Consider the following 24,190-nt stretch of genomic DNA (forward strand, 5'->3'; position numbering starts at 1 on the left):
GCAGAGGTCCGGGGCTGGTCGGGCTCTGGGTCTCAGGGCTGTGAGGGTTTTCCAGGCGGGCTGCCTCCTGGCCTGTTAGGATATGCAGTTCACTGTGTGGCCCAAATTAATCTTTTGCAAAAAGCTCCTCTTGGATGACTGGTTTCTCATTCAATGAGAAGAACAGTGCCCTTGCCACTCAAGGTGGTTTGTCAAGGATGTGGGGAGCTGCCCGAGAGCAGGGGGAGGAAGGAAAGGGGGCAGGTTTTGCTTTTGAATCCAGTAGGGATGTGATACTACTTCCTGGGACTTGGGCTTCATCCGAGAAGCAAGGACTTGAGAAGGGCAGCCACGGGAGGAACGCCAGCCGCATAGTTAACTGCCTTCACATGTGGACGGTTTGAAGGCATCGCGCTTCCTGTGTCCTCTACATGTGTGTTTTTTTTTTGCTCCATTACTAATTGAAACAGTCTGAAAATGTAGCTTTTGGGGCAGGGTGGCATTTGCAGGAAAATGTTGTGGGCATTTTTTTGGCAGGAAAGATGCTGACCGTCCTGTGGTTCTCTGAAGTCATGTGCAATTCTGTCATCCAACCACATAATAAGTTTTCGAAACTTTTTTTTAAAGAACAAGAAGACGTTTTGCATTTCATTGGGAACACTGTTGGTGTGCTCTGCATCGTTGGATGTCCAAAAATAAGCCTATTTTAACCTGTCCGGGATTGTGGTGTGCTGTGGCTAGCCATTGCATACAAGTGACCCGTGGGCTGTGTGTGTGTGTGTGTGTGTGTGTGTGTGTGTGTGAGAGAGAGAGAGAGAGAGAGAGAGAGAGATCAGGCTCACTTCTGCTGTAAATATAATCATTGGTGTTAAAGGTGAGAGTCAAGCCAAACAAAGATACTGAAATGCAGTCCCTTGAGTTCAGCTCTAACTTATGTATGTCTTTAGGATTTTAAAATGGCAGAATTACTGACACAGCAGAACCCAGCTTGGAAAAGATGTCAGGAGCACTGGGTGAGTTGGCCTGGTAACATGGGCCAAGCCCTGACCAGACCAGGCTGACAGCTTCCCAGACCAGCCGCAGCCTAATCCCTCCTGTCCTTCATTGGAAATGAAATGAAGCCTTCGGGGTTGGGAGCGGCTGGGAATGTGGGTGCCCGTGGGGCATACCTGGCGGAGCCTCAGGTGCCTGTCACCTCCCCTGGTCTCCTGCTTTCTTCTTGCTGCTCTCTGCCCCAGGTCCTTGGCAGCCTTCGCTTTCTGTGCTCTCTCTCCCTTTCTTCTCAACAGTAAGGCGTTTATTTGCCTCTGCCCCTGGGCTCCTTTGCCTAACGAATTCTCCTGCCTGAACAGTGCTCCCTGCCAGCCCGGTGGCTCTCAGCCCTTCCGAAGCAGGTAGTTCTCTTAATTCTCCTAATTCTCCGCCTCTCTCCAGTCTATAGCTCCAGTCCATTGACATTGCAGTTAGCTCCCTGGTTTGAGAATCACAGAAAAAAAAAAAAAAAATTGCTCATTGCTCTACTGTCTCAGGGGAGAGGAGGGAAAAATTTTAAATCCACTTTCCTCGGGGGATGGCCTCCCTTGAGAGGAGCAACTCATGGATCACTTTCCTTAGGAAAAAAAGTTTTTTGTGACTTCTGAATTCTTTTTTTACATTTATGTTCCATTAGTCACCATACAGTACATCATTCGTTTCTGGTGTGGTGTTCCGTGATTCATTGTTTGCGTATAACACCCAGTGCTCCCTGCAGTCCGTGCCCTCCTTGATACCCATCACCGGGCTCACCCATCCCCCCACCCTCTTAGAAAAATTAATATGTGACTGTAGTTAGATCCCTTTGAGAACGACTAACCAAGCTGTGAGCCCTCTCGGCCCTGGTTGCGCAGGTCTCATACTTTGTTCCTGGAAGAGAAACCATACAGGGATGCTTTCCTCCAGGGGGGTGCAGGGGGGACTGGACCCTGGTCAGTCACAGATCAGACATCTGGTGTAGGGGAACAGGCTATGTGGAACAATAGTTTGGGAGTCTTGGATGACTCTTCTGGCCACATGACAAAGACACCCTCTGCTTCCTGAGTGGGCATGAGTGTGACAGCAAATGGACGGGGCCCGCCCGGGGCCTGAGAGCGTCGTACGTTTTGATGCTCCTCAACACAAATCAGCCAAGGCTCATTTCGGAAGTCAGGCACTACCTCACACAGGCTTTCTCTCCTGTTTCTCCTCTAAGACCACCTGAGTCCAGTGCCCTCCAGGCAGACTTCTCAAGCCCTCTGCTGCTGCCCCAGCCCTCAGTGACCCTCTGTCATCTAAGCCTCAACAACTCCCTAGACACTGAGCCTTCGGACCTGGGTAGTTCTGGTCTGTGTCTATCATGGGGTGTGTTGGCTGCGTTGGTACTGAGACCCCAAGCCCAGCAGGCCTCTAGGTGCCATCAGCATCACTGAAGAAACTGTCCACCTAGGAGCCACTGCAGATCACATTGTTGGAGACGGTCTTACATGGGCAGTCCCTTTTGCGTTATTTTTAAATATCGTGATTTTTGCTTATATGAATATCTTTTTTTAAAAAAATATTTTATTATTCATTTGAGAGAGAGAATGAGAGAGAGCATGAGAGGAGAGAGGTCAGTGAGAGAAGCAGACTCCTTGCCGAGCAGGGAACCCCATGTGGGACTCGATCCTTGGACTCTAGCATCATGACCTGAGCGGAAGGCAGTTGCTTCACCAACTGAGCCACCCCAGTGCCCTTACATGAATATCTTTAAATGAGTTTCATCAGATCCATTGATAAACTGGTGATGAAGGAAGGTTAGGATTTTGCTTAATCTTTGAAAATGTCTTCACAGATTTTAGGGTCTTTGTTCCTTCGAGGTGGGGGGGGGTCCCTGCCATCACTTGAGTCAGAGTTGTTACATGCTGGCCTCTAGGCTGTTCTGTGCCCACGGCTTGCACTTAGAGTGCAGTGGCGGCTGGGATGTGGGGATTGTGCTCTCAAGAAGGCTTTAGAAATGACGAACTCTTCTGATAAAGAAGTGGGACCAACATTGGCTTGCAGAATGACTCTCATTTTCCATTAGAGCTTTTAATGTCATTGTAAAATATTCATGAATGGTTTCAAAACAAATAAAGATTGATTCTTGGAGGTCACTAACATTTAACTCATAATAAACCTGAATGCTTCAAAAAGTGTTGATGGAGAGAATATTGAGAAAAAAAAATTTTTTTTTAAAGAAGCACATATACTCATTGTAAACATTGTGGAAAATAAAAGAAGCCTACCAAAAACAAAAACAAAACAACCCTAAAACCAAAAAAACTTATCCATAGTCCTATCACATAAATGTATTCCTGAAATAAAATTCTGCATATTTTATTCTTTTGTTTTAAAAGTATAAATAACATGGTCCATATCTCTATATCTTAACCTTGACAATCTGGTAAGAGTTTGTAAAACAATTTGGATCTGGTGTCTTGAAGAGTGAGTGACATACTCATTCTGTAAAATTTGCAGATTGTTTTTTTAAGATTTTATTTATTTATTCATGAGAGACAGAGAGGGGCAGAGGGAAAAGCAAGCTCCCCAAGGAGCAAGGAGCCAGATGCAGGACTCGATCCTGGGACCTGAGACAATGACCTGAATCAGAGGCAGACACTCAACCATCTGAGCCACCCAGGCACCCAGATTTGCATAGATACCTAAGATACGTTGTGAAATTTCACGCTTTGCCACGGCACCTTTTCTAGTCAGTATGGGTTATGTTATGCTGCAGCAACAAACAGACCAAACATCTGCCTCAACAAACAGACCTCTGCCTGCTGCTCCCCCTGCTTGTGCTCTCTCATGCTCTCTGTCCAATGGATGAATACAACTTAAAAAAAAAAAAAAAAAAAAAAAACCTTTAAAAAATTTCCTAAAACCCCATGTTTCTACTGGTGGGAGTGTCAGGCGTCAAGACCGTTCTGGAGGGCCCCAGTAAGGAACAGCGCTGTTTACCAGGATGTCCCGTTCTCCGCCTTCCAGGCACACTGCAGGGTTGGACGTTTGTGCTATGAGATGTTCCCCACGCAGATACATGCTCACGTCGGTGGAGTCTGTGCCCAGAACTCCACATTTGCCGCTCTGGCTTCTAATCACAACTCCTCTGGGCGGGTGACAATGGGGTAATAGTGGGTGTTACGGGGATTTGGCTCATTGGAAGCCGAGTGAGTGATCGGTTACATTTGGTCCCTCTGTCACGTCCACCCCTAGCTCGTTACTGTAGCCTTCCCGCTGCAGGAATGGCTTTCAGATAGTCTCCGAGCTGACATCATGGAGAAGAAACGGACCCTAAAACCCACAAGATAGATCAGGATTGTATTCAGTAATGCGGAGTATGCAGTTATAAACACACTGTACATTTTCTCCGTTTTGGGTGGAAATCGCAGGAAATAGAACTGAGCAGAATCCCAGGGTCTGTGCGGCAGAAGCCTGCAGGGCTTAGCACAGAGCACAGTCCTTGTGTGTGTGGGAGATCACAAGCCCTGCGTCCCTGTCAGACGGTATCTGACAAACCTTGAACTGACATTGGAAGGTCCCCCCCTCCATGTCCCCAAACAGCACATAAAACTCCCTCCCATGCACTGAAAGAGACTGAACAAATGTGCTAGTGATAAGGTGTGACACACTTCTCTGTAAGTTAATGTATGTGGCGTAAGAGCACACGGATTGTATAGTGGTGTTGTGCTCAATTGCAAAATAGTGGCAGTCTGAAGTTTGAATTGTTCCTGATGTACACCGACATTTCAGATTGATTCTGTATCAGATTGATTCTTTTTTTTTTTTTAAGAATTTATTTCTTGGGGTGCCTGGGTGGCTCAGTGGGTTAAAGTCTCTGTCTTCCGCTCAGGTCATGATCCCAGGGTCCTGGGATCGAGCCCCGCATGGGGCTCTCTGCTCAACAGCGAGCCTGCTTCCCCCCTCTCTCTCTGCCTGCCTCTCTGCCTACTTGTGATCTCTCTCTCTGTCAAATAAATAAATAAAATCTTAAAAAAAAAAAGAATTTATTTCTTGGGGCACTTGGGTGGCTCAGTTGTTAAGCGGCTGCCTTTAGCTCAGGTCGTTGATCCCAGGGTCCTGGAATCAAGCCCCACCTTAGGCTCCCTGCTTAGTGGGAAGCCTGCTTCCCCCCTCCCACTTCCCCTGCTTGTGTTCCCTCTCTCACTGTGTCTCTGTCATATAAATAAATAAAACTTCTTTTTTAAAAAAAAGAATTTATTTCTTTGTCAGAGAAAAAGAGTACAAACAGGGACCGGCGGCAGGAAAAGCAGGCTCCCTGCTATCCCCGGACTCGCTCCTCACCTGAGCCAAAGGCAGATGTTTAAACAACTCAGCCACTCAAGCACCCCTGAAATTTTCTAAAGTTTTAATAGTAACTTAATCAGCCCAAGTTTTTTTTCCCTCCCTTCCTGCTTTTTGATGTTGTCAATCATAATTAGCGGCAGTGGTGGAAACCTGACAACCTTTTAATCCCAGCTCACTTACCAACTGCGAAAATACTCCTGGTCAGCTGGTCAGTGCCCCGTGGAAAGGGCTCTGTCCAAGGACGGGCAGGATCCTCCAGTTGGCAAATGCAGTAACTGTTGCTTATTTGCATCTCTTTGAACATCTCTGTGCTGTTCCACATTGACGTTTGTCTACCGCAGAACTGTTAGAAGTTGAATTACTTTTCATTCCTTGGTTCCTTTGAAGCTGTTGGCTTCCGGTATGATTTTGAGCCCTTATTTTCTTCTTGTGGGTCAATAGGTAGCTTTTATTTTAGCAATGATTGTTAGACTTCACTTTGCTGGAGGAAAATTGGACATTTGCTGTGCCAGAAAGCAGGCAAAAAAGTGTCCTATTTATTTATTTTTATAAACATATAATGTATTTTTATCCCCAGGGTACAGGTATGTGAATCGCCAGGTTTACACACTTCACAGCACTCACCATAGCACAAACCCTCCCCACTGTCCATAACCCCACCCCCCCTCCCGATCCCCCTCCCCGCAGCAACCCTCAGTTTGTTTTGTGAGATTGAGTCAAAAGTGTCCTATTTATTAGAAACAGAATATTAGAGGCCACCAAAATACCTATCAAAAGGGGACTGATGAAATTATTACGAGCATAGTTGTGTGTACGTGCCAATCTGTCCATATCTCTGTCTGCATTTGAAGACTTGTGGTGTTGTGTATACGTGTTCTTCATCTCATTTCTGGTGTGGAGCTCCTAAAACCCTTGAAATTTTCTACATGGTAAGAGTTGTCTTTTGATATTCTCAGCAACCCGCTTTCAACCACATCCGAGTTTGTGGTAATGAGGGGACCTAGGCCTGGGGGCTGGCTGCCAGGGAACCAGCCTTGAGATTAGAGAGTTGGAGGTGTCAGCTGCTCTCATCTCTGGGAAGGGGAAGAGGGCTACAGACTGAGCCCTATAAAAACTTGAACATAGGACAGGACCGCTGCCGGGACCCTTGTGGACCTTGCCCTGTCTATCTCTTTATTCGCTGTTCAGTTACATCCTTTTGTAACCTGGGTGCCAGAGCCCCTGGTTCTAGGGGTTCCACACAGACCAGGTTTGGCTACTGGCCACGGACAAAATCCAAAGGCAGAGAGAGACAGTGTGGTGAAACTAGAAAGGAATTTATTCCCGTGAGGGCGACACCGGGAAGACATACATCTCAGAGCCATCTCTTAAGCGCTGAAAATGCTTCTGGGTTTAGGTAAGGAAAATGTGGGGCAGAGGTTGTCGGTATAAGCCAGTCGGCCGGAAAGGTCAGGTGCATGACTGTCTTGGGGTCAACCCTGCCGGGTTCTTGCTGGCTCAGGGCAGTCCCTGTTGCTTGAGGGGGGAAGTTTCGGTTTCCAGCCCAGAATGCATTGCCTGCAGGGTGTTTTTCCTGAGTGGAGAGATAAGCTTGAAAGAACTCAATCAGACAACAGACTGAGGTCAGAATGGAGGCAGTTGAAGTTCTCTTCCACGTGAATAGCCTTTCTAATAGACTGTAATGAACTGTGTAATAAATCTAGAACCTTCTCCGTGAGGCCTTCCATGTCACTCCCTAAAACTTCAAACACCCTTGCCCTAGTTACATTGCATTCTCCTTCCCTACTTTGATTTTCTTCCCCTTTGTACTTCATACAACCTGGCACATTGTACTTCTAATTTCATTTTTGAAAGCTTCTCCTTAGACTATGAGCTAGAGAGCAGATTTCTGTTTTGTTCACTGCTGCATGAGTGGCCTGTTAGATTTGCATATTCTTGAAACTGTTTTTATTTTAATATTTAAGACTGTAGGTGTTACCTTCCCACACAAATATGGTTGAAGTTAGCATACCAGAAACATTTGTAACTCATCAGTACAGTGTGTTATTTCTTGCCCAAGATTACTAGATCCAATTACAGGGGGGAGAAAAAGTTTAGGAGTTTCCCTTATATGAACTACTTCTTTGTGAATTGATTGCAAGTCAAGCATGTAATTCAGATGGAGAATTCAGGTCCCTGGTTCTATAGAAAATTAAAAGAGCCATTAGGAAAAGGACAAACCATGTGCCTAAAGACTCCTGTCTCTAATGCGCTGACTTACACTGTGAGCCACAAATTGATAGGAGAGGTATCTTTTATGATTGCTGGGCACAAATGTGGATAATGGATAGAGCGGAGCTGCCCTGCCCTGCCTCTTACGGGGAGACCCTGCCAAGCACGTCAGCAACTGTGGGTGTGGGTTTTTAGTCCTAACCACCACCACCACCACCCCCCCCCCCCCCGCCCCGTTTGTTTACGGTGTGCAAGTAACTGCACTTGGTACCTCGGGTGGAGAGAGATGGGCTGGGCCCTGTCCTCAGAAAGCTCAGGAGGCAGAGGGAGGCATAATGTCATGTATAAAAAAAGGGTAGAATGCAGTCACAGATGAACAAGCTTTCCTGGGAGAGGGTGGAATCAAATAATGTCTGGCAGGGGGAGAGACAATCAGGGAAGGCATGGGGAGGAGGTGACATTGAGTGGCGCCCTGAAAAGCATGCGTGGGACTCCAGGAGGCAGAGAAGGGCCACAGAACAGCCCCTGCCTTGTGTTTCCCACACTTCAGTCATCTGGAGATCTTGTCACTCTGACTGCATAGATCAAGAAGGAGAGGCAGATGGGTGGCTCAGTGGGTTAAGCCGCTGCCTTCGGCTCAGGTCATGATCTCAGGGTCCTGGGATCGAGTCCCGCATCGGGCTCTCTGCTCAGCGGGGAGCCTGCTTCCCTCTCTCTCTCTCTCTGCCTCTGTCTGCCTCTCTGCCTACTTGTGATCTCTCTCTCTCTCTGTCAAATAAATAAATAAATAAATCTTTAAAAAAAAAAAAAAAGGAGAGGCAGAAATTCTGTACTTCTAGCCAGCTCTCTGGTGATGCCGATGTTGCTGGCTCTGAAGGCAGATCTGGGACCATAGAGCCACCTGCCTGCATGTCCTGGACCTTTGCAGCGGGGGTTGCTTCATGTTCTGACCCAGGCTGGACATGTGGTGGGCTGTGAAGTGCTTGGTTGGAGAAGTGCTAGAGTAGAGACCAGGAGCCCAGGATTGATCTGGTTTTTGGTGCAAGACCACCTGACCTTTTCATTGCTCCCTGGGCCATCCACTGAGCCTTTGGGCCGCCTCCTTCTCCTGCAATCTTCCTTTAAAAGGTCACGTGGTGGGGTGCCTGGGTGGCTCAGTGGGTTGGGCCACTGCCTTTGGCTCAGGTTGTGATCCGGGGGTCATGGAATTGAATCCCTTTGGTTCTCTGCTTGGCAGGCTCTCTGCTTGGCAGGCTCTCTGCTTGGCAGGGAGCCTGCTTCCCCGCCCCGCCCCCCCCCCCCACCTGCCTCTCTGCCTACTAGTGCTCTCTGTCAATTAAATTAAAAAATCTTAAAAAAAAAAAGCTCACGTGGTGATTTCCACCAATACTTGTTTGACTGTGATCTCCAAGCTCTTAGGACATATTGCTGGAATGTTACTTTGGTCCTTCAGGAAGAAATTGGTGCCATTATTGGTAGATTTTTCAACATTTTTTTTTTAAAGATTATTTATTTATTTATTTATTTGACAGAGAGAAATCACAGGAGAGGCAGGCAGAGAGAGAGGAAGGGAAGCAGGCTCTCCATTGAGCAGAGAGCCCGATGTGGGACTCGATCCCAGGACCCTGAAATCATGACCTGAGCGGAAGGCAGCGGCTTAACCCACTGAGCCATCCAGGCGCCCCTCAACATTTTTTAAGATTTTATTTGACACAGAGAGATAGAGAGAGAGCGAGCACAAGCGGGGGGAGTGGCATTCAGGCAGGCAGAAGGAGAGGGGGAGCAGGCTCCCCGCTGAGCAAGGAGCCCCATATGGGGCTCCATCCCAGGACGCTGGGATCATGACCCGAGCCGAAGGCAGCCACCCAACTGACTGAGCCACCCAGGCGCCCCAGTTTTTCAGCATTTTTATAAGCTGTTGTTCTGACTTTGTAATGGCCAAGCCCAGTGATCACCTTCAAAAAGCATAGCTCATGAATGAATTAGGTGGGCCTCACCTTTAGGCGCTTGTAATTGGGAGAAGAGGGGATAATTCCCATCCCTTCCTGTTTTAAAGCCCTCCAGGGCGCCGACCACCTGTTTGACCTCTGCCTGAACCCCCAGGGTAGCTGCAGATGGCATAAACAGACACCATTTGGACCCTGCCCTCTCGGCATCAGCATAACTGTGGTAGGGACTGGAAATGAGAAAGGTGTATGAGAAACGTGTGTCTGTGTATGAGAAACGTGTGTCGGCAGTGACCACTTACTGGTGGCGGAGGAAGCACTGAACACAAGCCAGAGCCATTCTGTTTCCTCCAGGGGCCGAGCCGCCCCCAGACAGTGGCCGGGGACCACAGCGGGGTGAAGGTGTCCACGTTAGGACGTGATCCCTTTGCGAAGGCCGCCATACCTGTTGTTACATAAGAATTTCATCAGGTCTGTTCCTGACAGCGATATGCTGTCCCCTGAGGACTACTGGCCACATATGGCGGCGGCGGTGGGGTTTTATTTAAATGTGGCAGGCACATATGTCCACGGACGAGTACTAAATATACACAACGTGTGTGTTTCCAATTTTCTTCCTAGATCTTGGCCCTGATTGCGTTCATTTGCATAGAGACCATCATGGAGTGCTCCCCGTGTGAAGGCCTCTACTTTTTTGAGTTTGTGAGCTGTAGCGCATTTGTGGTGACGGGAGTCTTGCTGATCCTGTTCAGTCTGAACCTCCACATGAGGATCCCCCAGATCAACTGGAACCTGACCGTGAGTATAAGCCCCCACTGCGCTCTGATCCTGAAAAGACCGGGTGCTGCCCAGCTCCAAGGGCAGCCTGGAATCTCTCCACCACCTTGTTCGGTGCCCGTTTATTTGATACTTGGTTTACTGGCATGCAGCGGTGAGAGTTTAACTTTCTTCACTGGGCTGAGTAAAACGGTAAAGTAAGTTGAATCTTCACCAGCAGTAGAGCCGTCGTATAGCAATTATTTTGCCCCCTTGGAAGATGTCGTTTCAGTCTTATGCTCCTCTTAGCAGATTGGTAGTGTTGATATTTGCAGAACCTGGAAAGAAAAAAATGGAATTAATAAGTTTGCATATTTTTCACACTGGATCCAAAAGCCGTTTACAAAAGCATTGATTTGGGAAGAATTGAAAATACGAATGAATATGCCAGTGACTTGCAAAGCCTAGGATTAGCATTAAATTCAAAGCAACTGGGAGGACACGGAGGGTTCTGGAGGGTTCCGTGCTTTGATCAGTTTTGAGTGGAAGCCCGCGCTCTCAGGGATTTGGGTTCTTAACCTCCTTTGACAGCCTTGCCTTTAGGTCTGCCCCAGCCGCTCTGCTCGGGGCTGGTCACAGGCGGGTCTTGTGTTACTTTCCTTATCCTGCTCAGTGAGAATGGAAACTTAGTAGCGCTTGGTCTTCTTTCTTTCTTTCTTTCCTTTAAAGATTTTATTTATTTGACAGAGAGAGAGAGAGAGCCAGCGAGCGAGCCCTCACAAGCAGGGGGAATGGCATGCAGAAGGAGAAGGAGAAGCAGGCTCCCTGCAGAGCAGGGGAAGCCCAATGTGGAACTTGATGGCAGGACCCTGGGATCATGACCTGAGCCAAAGGAAGTGGCTTAACCAACTGAGCCACCCAGGCGCCCTAGCCCTTGGTTTTCTTGATGTTTCTTTGCAAACAAGCATGTGCAAGGGCTCAAAGGGAATCAGTCAGAGAATCACAGGAAAGCACCGTCACCTGCCTCACATGTGCCTGTGGGAGGAGCCCTGTGGGGCCCCAACCCCGAGAGGGCGCACGGTGGCAGGGGCAGAGCAGGGCGCTGCAGACTACCTACCCTTGTGGGAGCTCCCCTTCTGCTGCCTTGTGCTGGGTGTGTGCGGCACTGTGGGAAGGGAGCCTGGGAGGAGGTGGGGCTGGTCACCCTGCCTGACAGGGCCCCTCCCATGGTGATCCTGGTGATCTGGAAAGGAGAGTCTTCCCCACAGAATATTCTGTGTGGTGGTGGAGCTTCTAGGAGGGAGAATAAAAGCAGAGCTGAACTAGAAAAGCTGGTGTCAGATGAAAACTCAGCTGGTTTTGTCCTGCTTTTGTGACAGGTTTTACCATCTCAATTTTTTTTTTTTTTTTTGGTGTGAGTCACCTACTTTTTTTTTTTTTTAAAGATTTTATTTGTGTATTTGACAGATCACAAGTAGGCAGAGAGGCAGGCAGAGAGAGAGAGAGGAGGAAGCAGGTTCTCCACTGAGCAGAGAACCCGATATGGGACTCCATCCCAGAACCCTGAGATCATGACCTGAGCCAAAGGCAGAGGCTTTAACCCACTGAGCCACCCAGGCGCCCATCAACTATTTTTTTTTTTTTTTTTTTAGGTTTTATTTATTTATCTGACAGAGAGACATAGCAAGAGAAGTAATCTAAAAGCAGGGGGAGGTGGGAGAGGGAGAAGCAGGCTCCCTGCCGAACAGGGAGCACGATTCGGGGCTTGATCCCAGGACCCTGGGATCATGACCTGAGCCGAAAGCAGACGCTTAACGACTGAGCCACCCAGGGGCCCCTCACCATTTTTTAAAAAAGATTTTATTTATTTATTTGAGAGAGAGAGAGAGAGTGCGTGCAGGGGGTGGGGTGGGAAGGGTAGAGAGAGCAAGAGAGGGAAACCCAAGCGGACTCTGCTTAGAGCCCCATATTGAAGGCCACCGTCAGTAAAGTAGAGATGACACTTGTTTTAAGAATGAAACGAGACCGTGCATATAAGGGACCTCAAGCCTGTGTACGCAGCTGCCGTTCTGAAAGAGATTAATACGACCGCAGGCAAGGGGCCCTGGTCTCCTACCAACCACATGTTTCCCCTGCAGACTTCTTGGCTTCACTCCCTCATTCAGTCTTATCTGCTGATTTGACAGCTATAAATCTGTTAGAAGATTTCATACTGCAGCTTAATAACTAATTCATACTGGCCATTATCCCCAGAAATACCTCTTTAGTGAGCTTGCTAGAATTCTGATTTTTCTGTTTTAAACATGAAGGGCTGTTGGGATACCTGGGTGGCTCAGTGGTTAAAAAGCCTCTGCCTTCGGCTCAGGTCATGGTCCCGGGGTCCTGGGATCGAGCCCCGCATCAGGCTTTCTACTCAGCTGGGAGCCTGCTTCCCCCTCTCTCTGCCTGCCTCTCTGCCTACTTGTGATCTTTGTCAAATAAATAGATGAAATCTTTAAAAACAAACAAACAAAAAAAACATGAAGGGCTTTTTCCACTTGGTGGCTACCACATGTTGGGTCATACGGATGTGCATCTTTTTCACGTACGTGCTCTTCTCCTGGACAGCATTGGGTAGGGCACACGCCTACGTGTGATATGGTCACTTGAGAACACTTTCAGTCTTCTGGGATCCTTTCCAGAATTTCCACCCTTTTGGAGCAGATGAAGGTGTATGCTTATTCAACAGAAGTGTGCATGAGTTCATGAACTTGAGGAAGTGTACTTACTGAGGGGAGCTCAGGTCATCTGTTCTCCGGGAGAGGAGAAAAAAGTGAGTTCTTCAGGACTGGACACAGCTCACTGAGTCGCTACAGAGGGTTGGCCTTGACCGTGTTTTTTCTCTAACAAGGTGGTGGGAATATTTTGTCCTCTTTAGAGTCAGTTATGGCTAATGAGTGAAACAGGGTGTGATTGGTATAGAGTTAGAAAAATGGCGATTTCAGGAGCCTTTGTTGACACAAAAATATTCATGGAAAATGGTAAATAAGGAGGAAGCTGCAATGTATATATTTTATACAAGCATTATTTGATGCAAGCAGAAAGATTCTGTTAGCTCTGAATTTGCTTGTTTTGATGAATCTCTGGGACTTACCTGGTGATACTTGTTTTTCTCTGTATATTAGGGGCTCATACACCTTTGTGTCCCACCCGTGTTTACCTTAATTAGTGCCCAGGCCTCCTCCCTCGGGCCACCCCTCTCTTCCATACCCTCCCGCTACTGAAAGCCGGCTAGGGGCTCCCAGTCTCCTTAGCCAGCTCGCTGAGTCCCGTCATGGACTGCTTCTCCGAACTTCTAACAAGGAGGGAGGTCTGTGCTCTGTTCCCCCCTCCCCATCTCTGTTTTCTCACCTCTTACTGTCAAATACAGCTCACTCAGAAAACGCGCTAAAGTGTACAGTTGAATGAAGACTGTGGAGCATCCACCTGGGTCAAGAGACAAACCTGACATCCTTGAAAGTACCCTGGTCGGGATCACTGGGGCCTCCATGGTCCTGGATCCCCTGGCTGTTCCTCTGTCTCTGTACTCCGCCCCCACCCCCTCCACTGAACAGTGCGAGCAGAACTGCCCTGGAATGTTCTGTCCCTCCGGCTGCACTCTCCGCTCTTGCCTGCCGTGACACCAGACTGTCCTGGCTCTTCTTCCTCAGTGCCTCAGTGGTCCCTGCTCACCCCACAGACCTTGCACGATCAAGAACCCAGGTTGGCTGTTGAGTGGGGACAGTCTGAATCACCCAGAGGGGCCACCTGCAGAGCCCCAAGGCCTTGGCCGTGACTTGTGGTATAATGTTTCCTGACACCCCTTTTCACACCAAATATAGGTCTTTTTTTGGGGATACTGAATCTGTGTAGTTTTTCCACACCAAGCAGATCTCTAATTCTCTTGACACTAACAAGGTGTCCGAAAATTCAGCTCCGTTCTGACACTAACTTTTGCAGTTGGCACAGACCCCCGGGAGAAGGGCCCAGTTGGAGACTGCCCCTGCTGCAGACCCCTGCCACAGACGGGGCTCCCGGGGGACCTGCACCGAGTGCAGATTTGCCTCCTGGGGTTTGTAATTCTGTAGAACAATTTACAGAGCTTGGGAGGAGTGCTGTACTTAGGCTCACTGGTTTACTCTAAAGGGTACAACTCAGGAACGGGCAGACGGAAGGGATGCGTATGTGTAGGGCAGGGTCCAGAAGAGTCTCAGCGTTCTGGAGCTTCTGTCCTTATGGGGTGGGGGTGCAGCACCAGCTCAGAAGCTCCCCGAACACCGTCATTTGGGGCTTTTCATGGAGATCTCCTTACACAGGCATGACTGAGTTAAAGTTATTGGCCATTTGGAGGTTGAAGTCAGTCTTACCTCTTCTCCCCTCCCTGGAGGTTAGTGGGGGTCGTGTGGGGGGGTTGGGGCTGTAAGTTCCAACCCCCTAACAGCCTGATTGGTTTTGCTGGTAACCATCTCCCATCCGGAAACTATCCTGGGGCTGAGTGACCTCATTAGCATAAACTCTGGAGTAGTTGAGAGGGCCGCCTTATGAATTACAAAAACCACTCCTGTCACTCAGGAAATGCCAAGGAACTGGGGACAAAGACCACTTTTTTTTTTTTTTAAGATTTTATTTATTTGACAGACAGAGATCACAAGTAAGCAGAGAGGCAGGCATAGAGAGAGGAGGAAGCAGGCTCCCTGTGGAGCAGAGAGCCCCATGTGGGGCTTGATCCCAGGACCCTGAGATCATGACCTGAGCCGAAGGCTCCAACCCACTGAGCCACCCAGGCACCCCTAAATACATATTTTTTATTATACCACACTTAACCTCTTCTGGGACTCCGTTTCCTTACCCGTAAAAGTAGAATAAGATAACACGTCTCCTGCTTTATAACGTATTTTGGATCATAATTAGGTTAGGATCAGTGACATTACACACACACACACAGTTGGCACAACAGGGATTCCACGGAGGGAACATATGCGACTGTCATCAGTATTATGATTGTCTCTTTGGTCCTGGGGCCACTTGAGCACAAGTCTGCATTGTATGGACTGGTGGCCGTGAACTTCCTCTCTCATCCATGTGTAGAGCTGACACCAGAGTCAGCCACAGATCCTCGTGGTTTGGGGCAACTGCGGTGAGAGCCTGGGGCCTGAGCCTGTTTACAGCCATCTCACCTGTGGTCAGTCCAGCAGACATCTGTTGGACACCTGCTTTGGGCTGGGATTTGGGAACCGAAAGCATGGGGTGGGTTGATGCAAGCTGCTCGTACCTGGGTAAGTGTGTTCCTTGAGATCCAGTTTTGTGTAAGTCCTGGCGGAATACAGGCAAAGAGGTAGTACATGCCTTGGGGCAGAAGCCTGGAGTGGGTGTCAGCAGGGGAATGTTCAGAGAAGAAGCCAGATGCCGGCTGGGCCTTGAAAACTGTGTGGGTGCCCACTGGGCCCAGAGTGCGGACGGATGGGGAGGGCACGTTGCTGGATGGCCCATTCTCTGGAATGGAGACGGGGTTGGAGGCGGTGGGCCTGCCAGGGCTGGGCACCCGAACAGATGGGCCGGAGACGGGGAGACGGGGCAGGTGGCTCTCCTCCCCAGTCCCTGCTGACTGTGTCGTTGCTTCCGGGTGTTTCTGGAACAGCTTTTCAAGAACAGCTAGAAGCTTCTTTTTTTCTTTTTCTTTAAGAGGTTAGTGTTTTGTGTGCAGCCTTCTGGTGTTTAGATGTTGGCGTGTTCAAATTTGTTTGGAATGCTGTCACATCAGACCCGTCTGTGGGCCAGATATGGCCGGTAGGCCTTGGGTTCACACCCTCTAGGCCACATCCTGTTGACCTGTTAGTGGAATTAGAGAGGCTCACCCCTGTATCTACCAGTGTCAGCGAAGGAGACACCCGGAAGCCTGTGTTTGGGAGGGTGGATTTCCTCTTCATCTCCTAGCACAAGGACGGTCTGCACCCTTGTGTGTTCTAGGGGCCAGACCGGAAGCATAAAGTGGTGGGAGGTGTGAGACGATAGGGAGTGGGGACGGCTGGGGCAAACTGGAAAGCATGTGGCTGAGAGAGTACAGTTCCCAGTAAAAGCATTAAAAAAATTGCATTAAAAAAAAAAATGGATCACCTCATTGGTCAAGTTTCTGAACTCCTGAAAAACTCAGCCCATTCCTGGAAAATGGGAATATCTACTCTGCATAGACTTGATGTGAGAATTAAATGAAAGCATGTATTGAGGAGTACATTAAAATGGAACTGGTGAAGGTAGATATCAAGAATTACTACTTTTGGGGGGCACCCAGCTAGCTCAGTACGTGGACTGCATTGACTCTTAATCTCAAGGTTGTGAGTTCAAGCTCCATGTTGAGTGTGGAGCCTACTTAAAAAATAATAATAATAAATAAATAAATAAATATTAAATGTTACTTCTATGTTTATTAAAAAAAAAAACGGATCACCATTGTTGACTAAAACCCCCCAAAGCCCAGTCAGAGGGCATGTCTGTGTGTTCCCCCTAATGTGAAGGATGAACCTGCAAGCCTTGATTTTTGTTTCACGGACAAGGAACCCCAGTAGTTGATGTTGACCCACACCCGCGGTATTCCCCTTTTAAGTCTTTTAAGCTGTGCCAAGCAGTGTCTGTTACAGAAAAGCTGGAAGGTGCAGATAATAAAGAAATAAAATCATGTGATGATCCAAGACCAGTGAAAATATACATCTCCCCAAAACCTTGTAAGTTCATACGAGGGTCATTCAGAATAACCAGAAAGTAGAAACAACTCACGTGTCCAAAGACGGACGAGAAGGTAGATAAAAACGTGGTGTATCCATACGATGGAATACGGCGTAGTCACGGAAGGGAGAGAAGTGTTGATCCGGGATCCAGCAGGAGTCATCCTTAGAACCGTCCTCCTGAGTGGAAGAAGCCAGTCACTAAAGACCACATAGTATATAACTCTATTTATATGAAGTGTCCAGAACCGGAAGACACAGAGACAGAAAGCAGGTCAGTCGTGGTTGCCTAGGGTTAGGGGAGGGAATGGAAAACTGTCTGCTGATGAGTTTCTTCTTGGAGTGCTGACGGTGTTCTAAAATGCGATCATGGTGACTGAATCGTGCATTTTAATTGGGCATAGTATGTAGCATATGAGTTACATCTCAGTAAAGCTGTCAAAAAGTCCTCCGGGCTAGAACCCATCGGGATAACCACTTGTGTTACTTGGTGTGACAACCTTCCAGACCAGGTAGACTCGCTTTCCCATTGACGTTACGTGTGATGTGTGAAGCAGGGAGAATGGAGTCATCAGAATCACGCGTTTTCACTTTAACTGTCTTAGGTATATTCCATGCTAAACGTACAACTGCGTCATTATTTTTAATGACCACATAGTGTTCCATTGTGGCGATACCATTTTACTTCACAAATCCCCAGTTCGTGAGAATTTTCTTCGCTTCCGACTTTTTTTTGCTATTTTAAGCTCTATCACGAACATCCTTATACTTGGACATTTCTGCACTCGTGTGATATTTAAAATGAACTTCCAAATGTGGAAATCACATGGACAAACCGCATGAACCAGCAAGGGCACGTAGGCCCTTGACCACACGTGTATGCTTCTGTTGTCGCCCCTGATGTACATATAATGTTGTTTGATGTCTGACCTCAGCATCGTATCGTAAAGCGTGTCCCCCACTTCTGAATAGTCTTTGGTTCAGAAAGGACATTTTATAGTCTTCGTTACCCTTACAGCACCTTACGCAGAACTGAGCATTCTGACTAAACACTTCCGGGTTGGAATTTGTGAAAAATCTGCCCTTGCTGAACACTGGCCACAGCTAAAAGTGGCCCCGCTGGCCGACATTTCTGGATAGTTCTGTAGTTGCGGGTACTCGCAGCCTGCCGTGAGCCCCCGCAGAAGCCAGGAGTGAGCCGGGTTTCCTGCTGCACATGCTCAGTACCTTCGTGATGAGAAAGTTTTTCTTCGTGCATCTTTAGAAAGAGGACATGGCCCTTGAGGGCCCCCACCCCGGGCACTTAAACAGTCTAACGCGTTCTCTGGGTTCTTTCTCTGTGGAGATGATAGAGGGGCTCTGGTATGGCCCAGGCTGTTGGGGGCCCACTGTCACACTACAGTAACAGAAGCAGCACTAAATGCAGGGAACCGTAACTCTTGTCGTGCGTGGCTCCCCCGGGGGCCCTAGGAGAACTCCGGGAGGCGTGGGTGCTGTTCTCACATGAGACACAAGAAGTGAAGTGGCTTATCCCAGGACCCAGTCGGGCTGTGGCACTTAATCGCTGTGCTCCGTTCCTCTCAACAACTAAGAAGAGTTCAATCTTGGAAGCGCTGGATGTGTAACCTCCTTTGCTTTTCAGAGAACTTAGGAGAAAATCCTCTGGGTTTTAGCCACACACAGCCTTGAAAGACTGTGTAAGCAAGAGCATGAGGTCCGGCCGAGTGTGTTGTCTAGGTTGGAAAACAGTGTGCTCAGAATGTCACACATGAACGAGGGCACGCTGGCGATATCGCCAGTTTGGGCATATTCTGGACTCCCGGGGAGTGTTGTCCATGCCAAGGTGTTTTGAACGTATTTTTTTTAAAAGATGGCAATAGAATTCTAACGGTAATGAAGGTGCGTGTCCTTGATGGGTTAGCCATTGGGTTTCTAGAAAAATTCGCTAAGAAATGACTGTGTGGTTGGTTAAAACATGAATTTTGCCATGGCGAGCTATCAGGCGATGTACATTGTACACGGGTCCCATCTCTGCCTCCCTCCACGGGGCCGGCACCCCTGGGCCTTTAGGACTAAACTGCCGAACCATCAGAGAGGCTGGATGTTGTGCTTCTTATTTTGAAAATCCTTCCATTGCTTTCAGGGCAAAGCATGAAAAAATTCTTTTCAAGTGACTTTATTTTTTCTTTAGGATTTGGTCAACACTGGACTCAGCACTTTCTTTTTCTTTATCGCTTCGACCGTACTGGCTGCTTTAAACCACCAAACCGGGGCAGAAATCGCTGCTGTGGTAAGTGTACTCGGCTGGTGAAAACACAGGCCGATTCGTACACGCTGTGACCCGCTCTCCTCTGTCCCCTAGCATGTGTCCTGCTTGTTCTTCTTGGGCTTTCTCTTTGCTAATGATGATGTTACTGAGACAGTGGAGGTCCTGGTTCCTTTAGTGCAGTGGTTTTCAAAGTGTGGCCCCCAGAATAGCAGCCTCCGCATCACCAAGGAACTTTTTAGAAAGGCCATTCCCGGGGCACCTGGGTGGCTCAGTGGGTTAAGCCTCTGCTTTCAGCTCAGGTCATGATCCCAGAGTCCTGGGATCGAGCCCCGCATCGGGCTCTCTGCTCGGTGGGGAGCCTGCTTCCCTTCCTCTCCCTCTGCCTGCCTTCTGCCTACTTGTGATCTCTCTGCGTCAAATAAATAAAATCTTTAAAAAAAAAAAGTAGAAAGGCCATTCCCAGGCTCCCCCAGAGCTTCTGAATCAGAAATGCACCTCCCCCCACTTTAAAGATTTATTTATCTCTTTGAGAGAGAGAGAGCATGGTGGGAAGGGGCAGAGGGAGAGGGAGCGAGAGTCCCAAGCAGACTCTGCACTGAGCACAGATGGAGCCTGACGCGGGGCTCGATCTCACGACCCTGAGATCACGACCTGAGCTAAAAACCAAGAATCATACCCTCAGCCGACTGTGCTACCCTGGAGCCCCTGAGCCAGAAATACGTTTTAACAAGCCTTCCAGGTGCTTCAGTTGCACACTCAAATTTGAGAATCACTCATTTCGTCTGTTCGCAACAGAGCCCTGGATGTCTCTTAGTGTTGTTACTTTTAAGAGCCTGATCTGTCAGTGTGGGGCTCTTAATGAAGGAGAGGGCAGTTCTGATGCCATTTAGCAGTCAGATGACTTTTTTTTTTTTTTTGCTCTTCAAGGTAGAATGCCTTTGCAGGCAGGGTCGGAAGCAGATCATGTTAAGACTTTGATTCTCTGTGCTTTGCATTTCTGTGTTGTCCTGTATTTATAATGAACAGGCAGCACTTTTGTGAAGGGGAGTTTAAAAGGTTTGTAAAAAACACGGAACAAGCTGTTCACCCAAGTGTCACTCGGTAGGTTGATCCATCATTAGCAAATCATTAAAATTCTGCTGCTGCTCACCCAGGAGCTGCCCACCTGAGTCTGTCCAGGGGAAGGCATCTGGGCAGCAGGCAGAGCCTTGGGGGACACAGTTTGGGACATCAGGTGTTGTGGCTTGACGCTCATTTTCTGATGTTTGGTATTTTGGCTACATTGTACTTTCTTACCTGAGACCGGTGGCCACAAAAAAGAGGCACTTCCGTGATTGTGTGTGTGTGTGTTTCATAGATCTAAAATTCTTCAAGAGAAAACCTCAGGCTGTCTTCCGGTCAGACAGGACTTTCTGGGCATCATGGTTAACTACACTCTTGGCCGTCGTCTGACCGCCAGATAACAGTGGGTCTGGGCATTGTGGGGATGCCTCAGGTCAACGGGAGCCGCTTGGGGCCGGTCCTGCCCAGACACCCCGTCGATGGCTAATGGTCTGAGGACTAACTGTGCCCATGTTTTGTAGATATTTGGCTTCTTGGCAACTGCCGTGTATGCGGTGAACACGTTCCTGGCGGTGCAGAAATGGAGAGTCAGTGTCCACCAGCAGAGCGCCAGTGACTACATCCGGGCCCGCACGGAGTCCAGAGACGTGGACGGTCGCCCTGAGATTCAGCGCCTGGACACATGAGCCCCAGGGGCCCTGCTTCCTCTCATCCTCGTGCCCACCCTTCCAACCAAGTTGTCTTTTCCTCGTCATGTCAGATTTTCCTGTGATTAAGCTGAATTTTGTCCTCTTTGGTAAAAGTTCATTCCGGGAAAGGGTTTTCGGAGAGTGGCCCTGTTGGCGGGTCTGTGAGGCGGGACCCCAGCAGCAGCTGCTGAGACGGGGCGGGGGCGGCCGGCAGAGGCCTGCAGCTTCTCCAGCATTTGGTAGCTGTCGGAGCCGCCAGCCTCACTGGCTGCCGTGTCTCCTCTAGGTCCTCACTGTCCCCGAGCACAGGCTTCTCATCCGGCGCTGAGCCACCCTGTCCTATGTGACAAGTCAAGACTTTGGATTAATGGGAGCTGCTAAGGGGAGTAAAAAAAAAATCAAGGAATGAAGGTGCAGGGTTGAAGAGCCAGCAGTAGTCGCTGGGCAGGCCCCCCGCGCCCCCCCCCCCCGCCCCGGGGGCAGCCTGTAGTCCTCCCCCCCCACCCCCGACCCCTCCCCTGTTCCTCATCTTCCATCCCTGGGTCGTGGAGACGCCGCGAGGGTTTGGCCCCGGGTGTGCTGGTGGAGCTGTTTGCCGGGTCTGGACTCTGCGGGGATGGGAAGAGCTGCTGTCCTCCTGGCACAGCCTGGCAGGCCTGCTGCCATGTGGGAAGGTCGCCCTTTGTTTCCCGCCCTGCTGAGAACTCACTCCACTGCTCCTCCATGCGTCACCTCCCCGAATCCCACGTTCTCCTCCAGGAATGTGGGACCAGCCTGTTGTCCAGTTTCCTACCCAGCCTTGTTACTTGGAGGCCGGATTGCAGACTTCCTGCAGTTTTACCTTCTCAGGTAAAAGTCACACAGAAAAGTACAGTCCATTCCACCAGCCAGAATGCTTGCCCATTTGCTGGCTTCATGGACCACGGGTGGGGACACATCTCTGATTTAGGGACGTGTGCTAATTTTTGAATGCCCGAGGACAGTTGTAAAGTGATTCTGAGTAGGTTTGTCTAGGATTTGAAAATACTTGAATTTCCACCACGACACATGCTTTCACTGATGTTTCGGGAGGCACAGATTGTAGCTTTCGTGCCTCAGGGTCATAACTATGAACACTGATCTTGGAAGTTGTTGGGAAGAATTCTGGTGACGTCAGGTTTTGAATGGATTCTTGAGAAAGTGGAGGTTATGTAGTGAACGTGTTCATTGAGCCCTTCTGATGCTGTAGTGTTTTTTTGTCCTTCGTATGCTTCCTGTTGGAAACTAATTGTATTGTTCACAGAAAAATTGTTTTACCTTGTCGGTTTCCCCTCTCTGAACTGTTAATGTTTACAAACCTCCTTCTCGCTCTACTTATTCTGCGTTCGGCCATCCTCTGAGAGGAGACCTGTCCCGCTGGGGGGACAAGTGCGCAGCCCCGGGAGAGCCCCTGGGATGACCTCACGGAGTGGTGGACGAAGGCAGCGGTGGCCGGGCGCCGTGTAAGGGGGGAGTGGACGTGAGTGTGTCGGGCGGTGGAGGGGCACAGCATAGGTGAGAAAGCGTCCAGCCCTGCCCATGCCTCTGATTTCCCAGTGTAGGTTCCACTACTCAGTTCTGAAGGGTGGGGGTAAGGGGCCAGCCCCGTGGACCGGCCATCCAGTACGATCGGAATTCTGCTTGTTTCCTTTCTGAGGCAGTGGCCTGGGTCACATGTGCAAGCTCCTTGTCTGTGTCCCGTGCAGACCCCCGCTCCCACGCAGGTGGGATGGAGTCCCCCGCCCCTGTGTGTGTTGTGAGGCAGCAATAATCAGGAGTCGCAGACTTTGAACTTAGTAGAAGTAGTGACTTTGGAAGAGATTAGGACATCTGGATTTTATCTGTTCCTTTTGTGTATTTATTCTGCATTTGTTGAGTGTGTCTGCATCGTCAAAAATGGGCTTATCTCCCTCTGAGAGTTCCAGTTAGACACAGGGTGGCGAAGACTCAGCCCTGCATTCAGCGGGGCCCTCTTGGAAAGACCACCCTGACCTTTATCAGCAATCTGCCAGGAATCATGTTACGTGGCCTCACTAAAAAGCCGCCTTTGAAGTGAGATTGGGGGTGTGGGGGGGGAGAATACCACTCAGGCAGGTTTGCTGCCTAAGTTTTCCCGAGTCACTACAATAAAACCGGTTTATCTTCTGATGAAGAAGGGCCTGTTGGTCTCCTGAGGATGTGTTGAAAGCTGCAAGAAATGGTTCTGAAGTCCATCAAAACTGTAAAGGCAAAAAAAAAAACAAAAAAAAAAAACTGTAAAGGCTTACAGGTGATAACAAGTGACGGCACCTTTTGCCACAGAGGGGCGTAGAGTCAGTTTGCATCGTAGTGTTAGAATCTTCGGAATTATTTATGTCCCTGTAACTATTTAATGTCTTTTGTGCCATGAGGTTCCCCCATGCTTTTTGTAAATACATTTCTTTATATTTAATTAGCTCCCAGCACACCCAGCAGCGGCCAGGCCCGCTCTCTAGCTCACAAGCCCGGGTGACATGGTGACACAGACCGTCGCCCTGGGCAGTGCGGTGGTGAGCACCGGTGGAGGGAATTCGGCTGTCTAGGGCGAGTGTGACGCCGCCTGCGTTTTCCTTGTGTTGCTTCTGTGTACAAACAAGACAGTCTAGACGTAGGGGGGCTTAACAGGCCTTTTTTTTTTTTTTCTTTTTCTCCAAATTGAAGGAAGCCTATTTGTGCATTTAATAGTTCCAATATGGACCACATCGATTTGGTTTGGGGGATTTTAAGGCTGAAGCAATCTTCATGTTTCTCAGCTTTCTGGTAGGATGATGCTGGCTTTCATAGTGGGTGCCAGACTTGATGGGAACTGCTGTTGCTGAGTTAAGTTGGAATTTGTTCCTAGAGACTGTGTGGTTGAAACCCGCAAAGCATCTTGGGGAACTTCTGGGGGTTTGGGATGGACATAGACACTGACGTCTTCAGGGAAGGTTGGTCTTGGCACTGATTCAGTTGATGTGGTTTTTTTTCCCCTCCGATTCTCCTGTATCTTTTCTCACTGCTGAAGACATGGAGGGAGAGGTCTTTCCCTTGCAAACAGAGGGATTACAGTCATGGAGGCTTAAAGACCCTCACTGGCCTCATAGAAAGCCAGGGAAGGACAAAGGCAGTGCGGATTACAATCTCACAGTTTGATAAAGTATTTTATTTTCGATTTTTACTCTGTGC

At 48.9% G+C, this 24,190-nt stretch overlaps 1 protein-coding gene across 1 annotated transcript in view; it reads left to right on the forward strand.

Moving 5' to 3' along the window:
- CMTM4 (CKLF like MARVEL transmembrane domain containing 4) overlaps window positions 1-23,230 on the forward strand; it is a 66,181-nt gene extending 42,951 nt beyond the window's left edge. Inside the window, exons 2-4 of the mRNA XM_045986977.1 lie at window positions 10,098-10,274; window positions 19,161-19,259; window positions 20,822-23,230. Coding sequence (XP_045842933.1) covers window positions 10,098-10,274; window positions 19,161-19,259; window positions 20,822-20,986 — 441 coding nt within the window. The 3' untranslated portion in view covers window positions 20,987-23,230. The remainder of the gene's footprint in view (window positions 1-10,097; window positions 10,275-19,160; window positions 19,260-20,821) is intronic.
- Window positions 23,231-24,190: the final 960 nt, after the last annotated feature.

Source organism: Meles meles, chromosome 19, assembly GCF_922984935.1.
Source record: "Meles meles chromosome 19, mMelMel3.1 paternal haplotype, whole genome shotgun sequence".
NCBI classification, from domain to species: Eukaryota; Metazoa; Chordata; class Mammalia; order Carnivora; family Mustelidae; genus Meles; species Meles meles.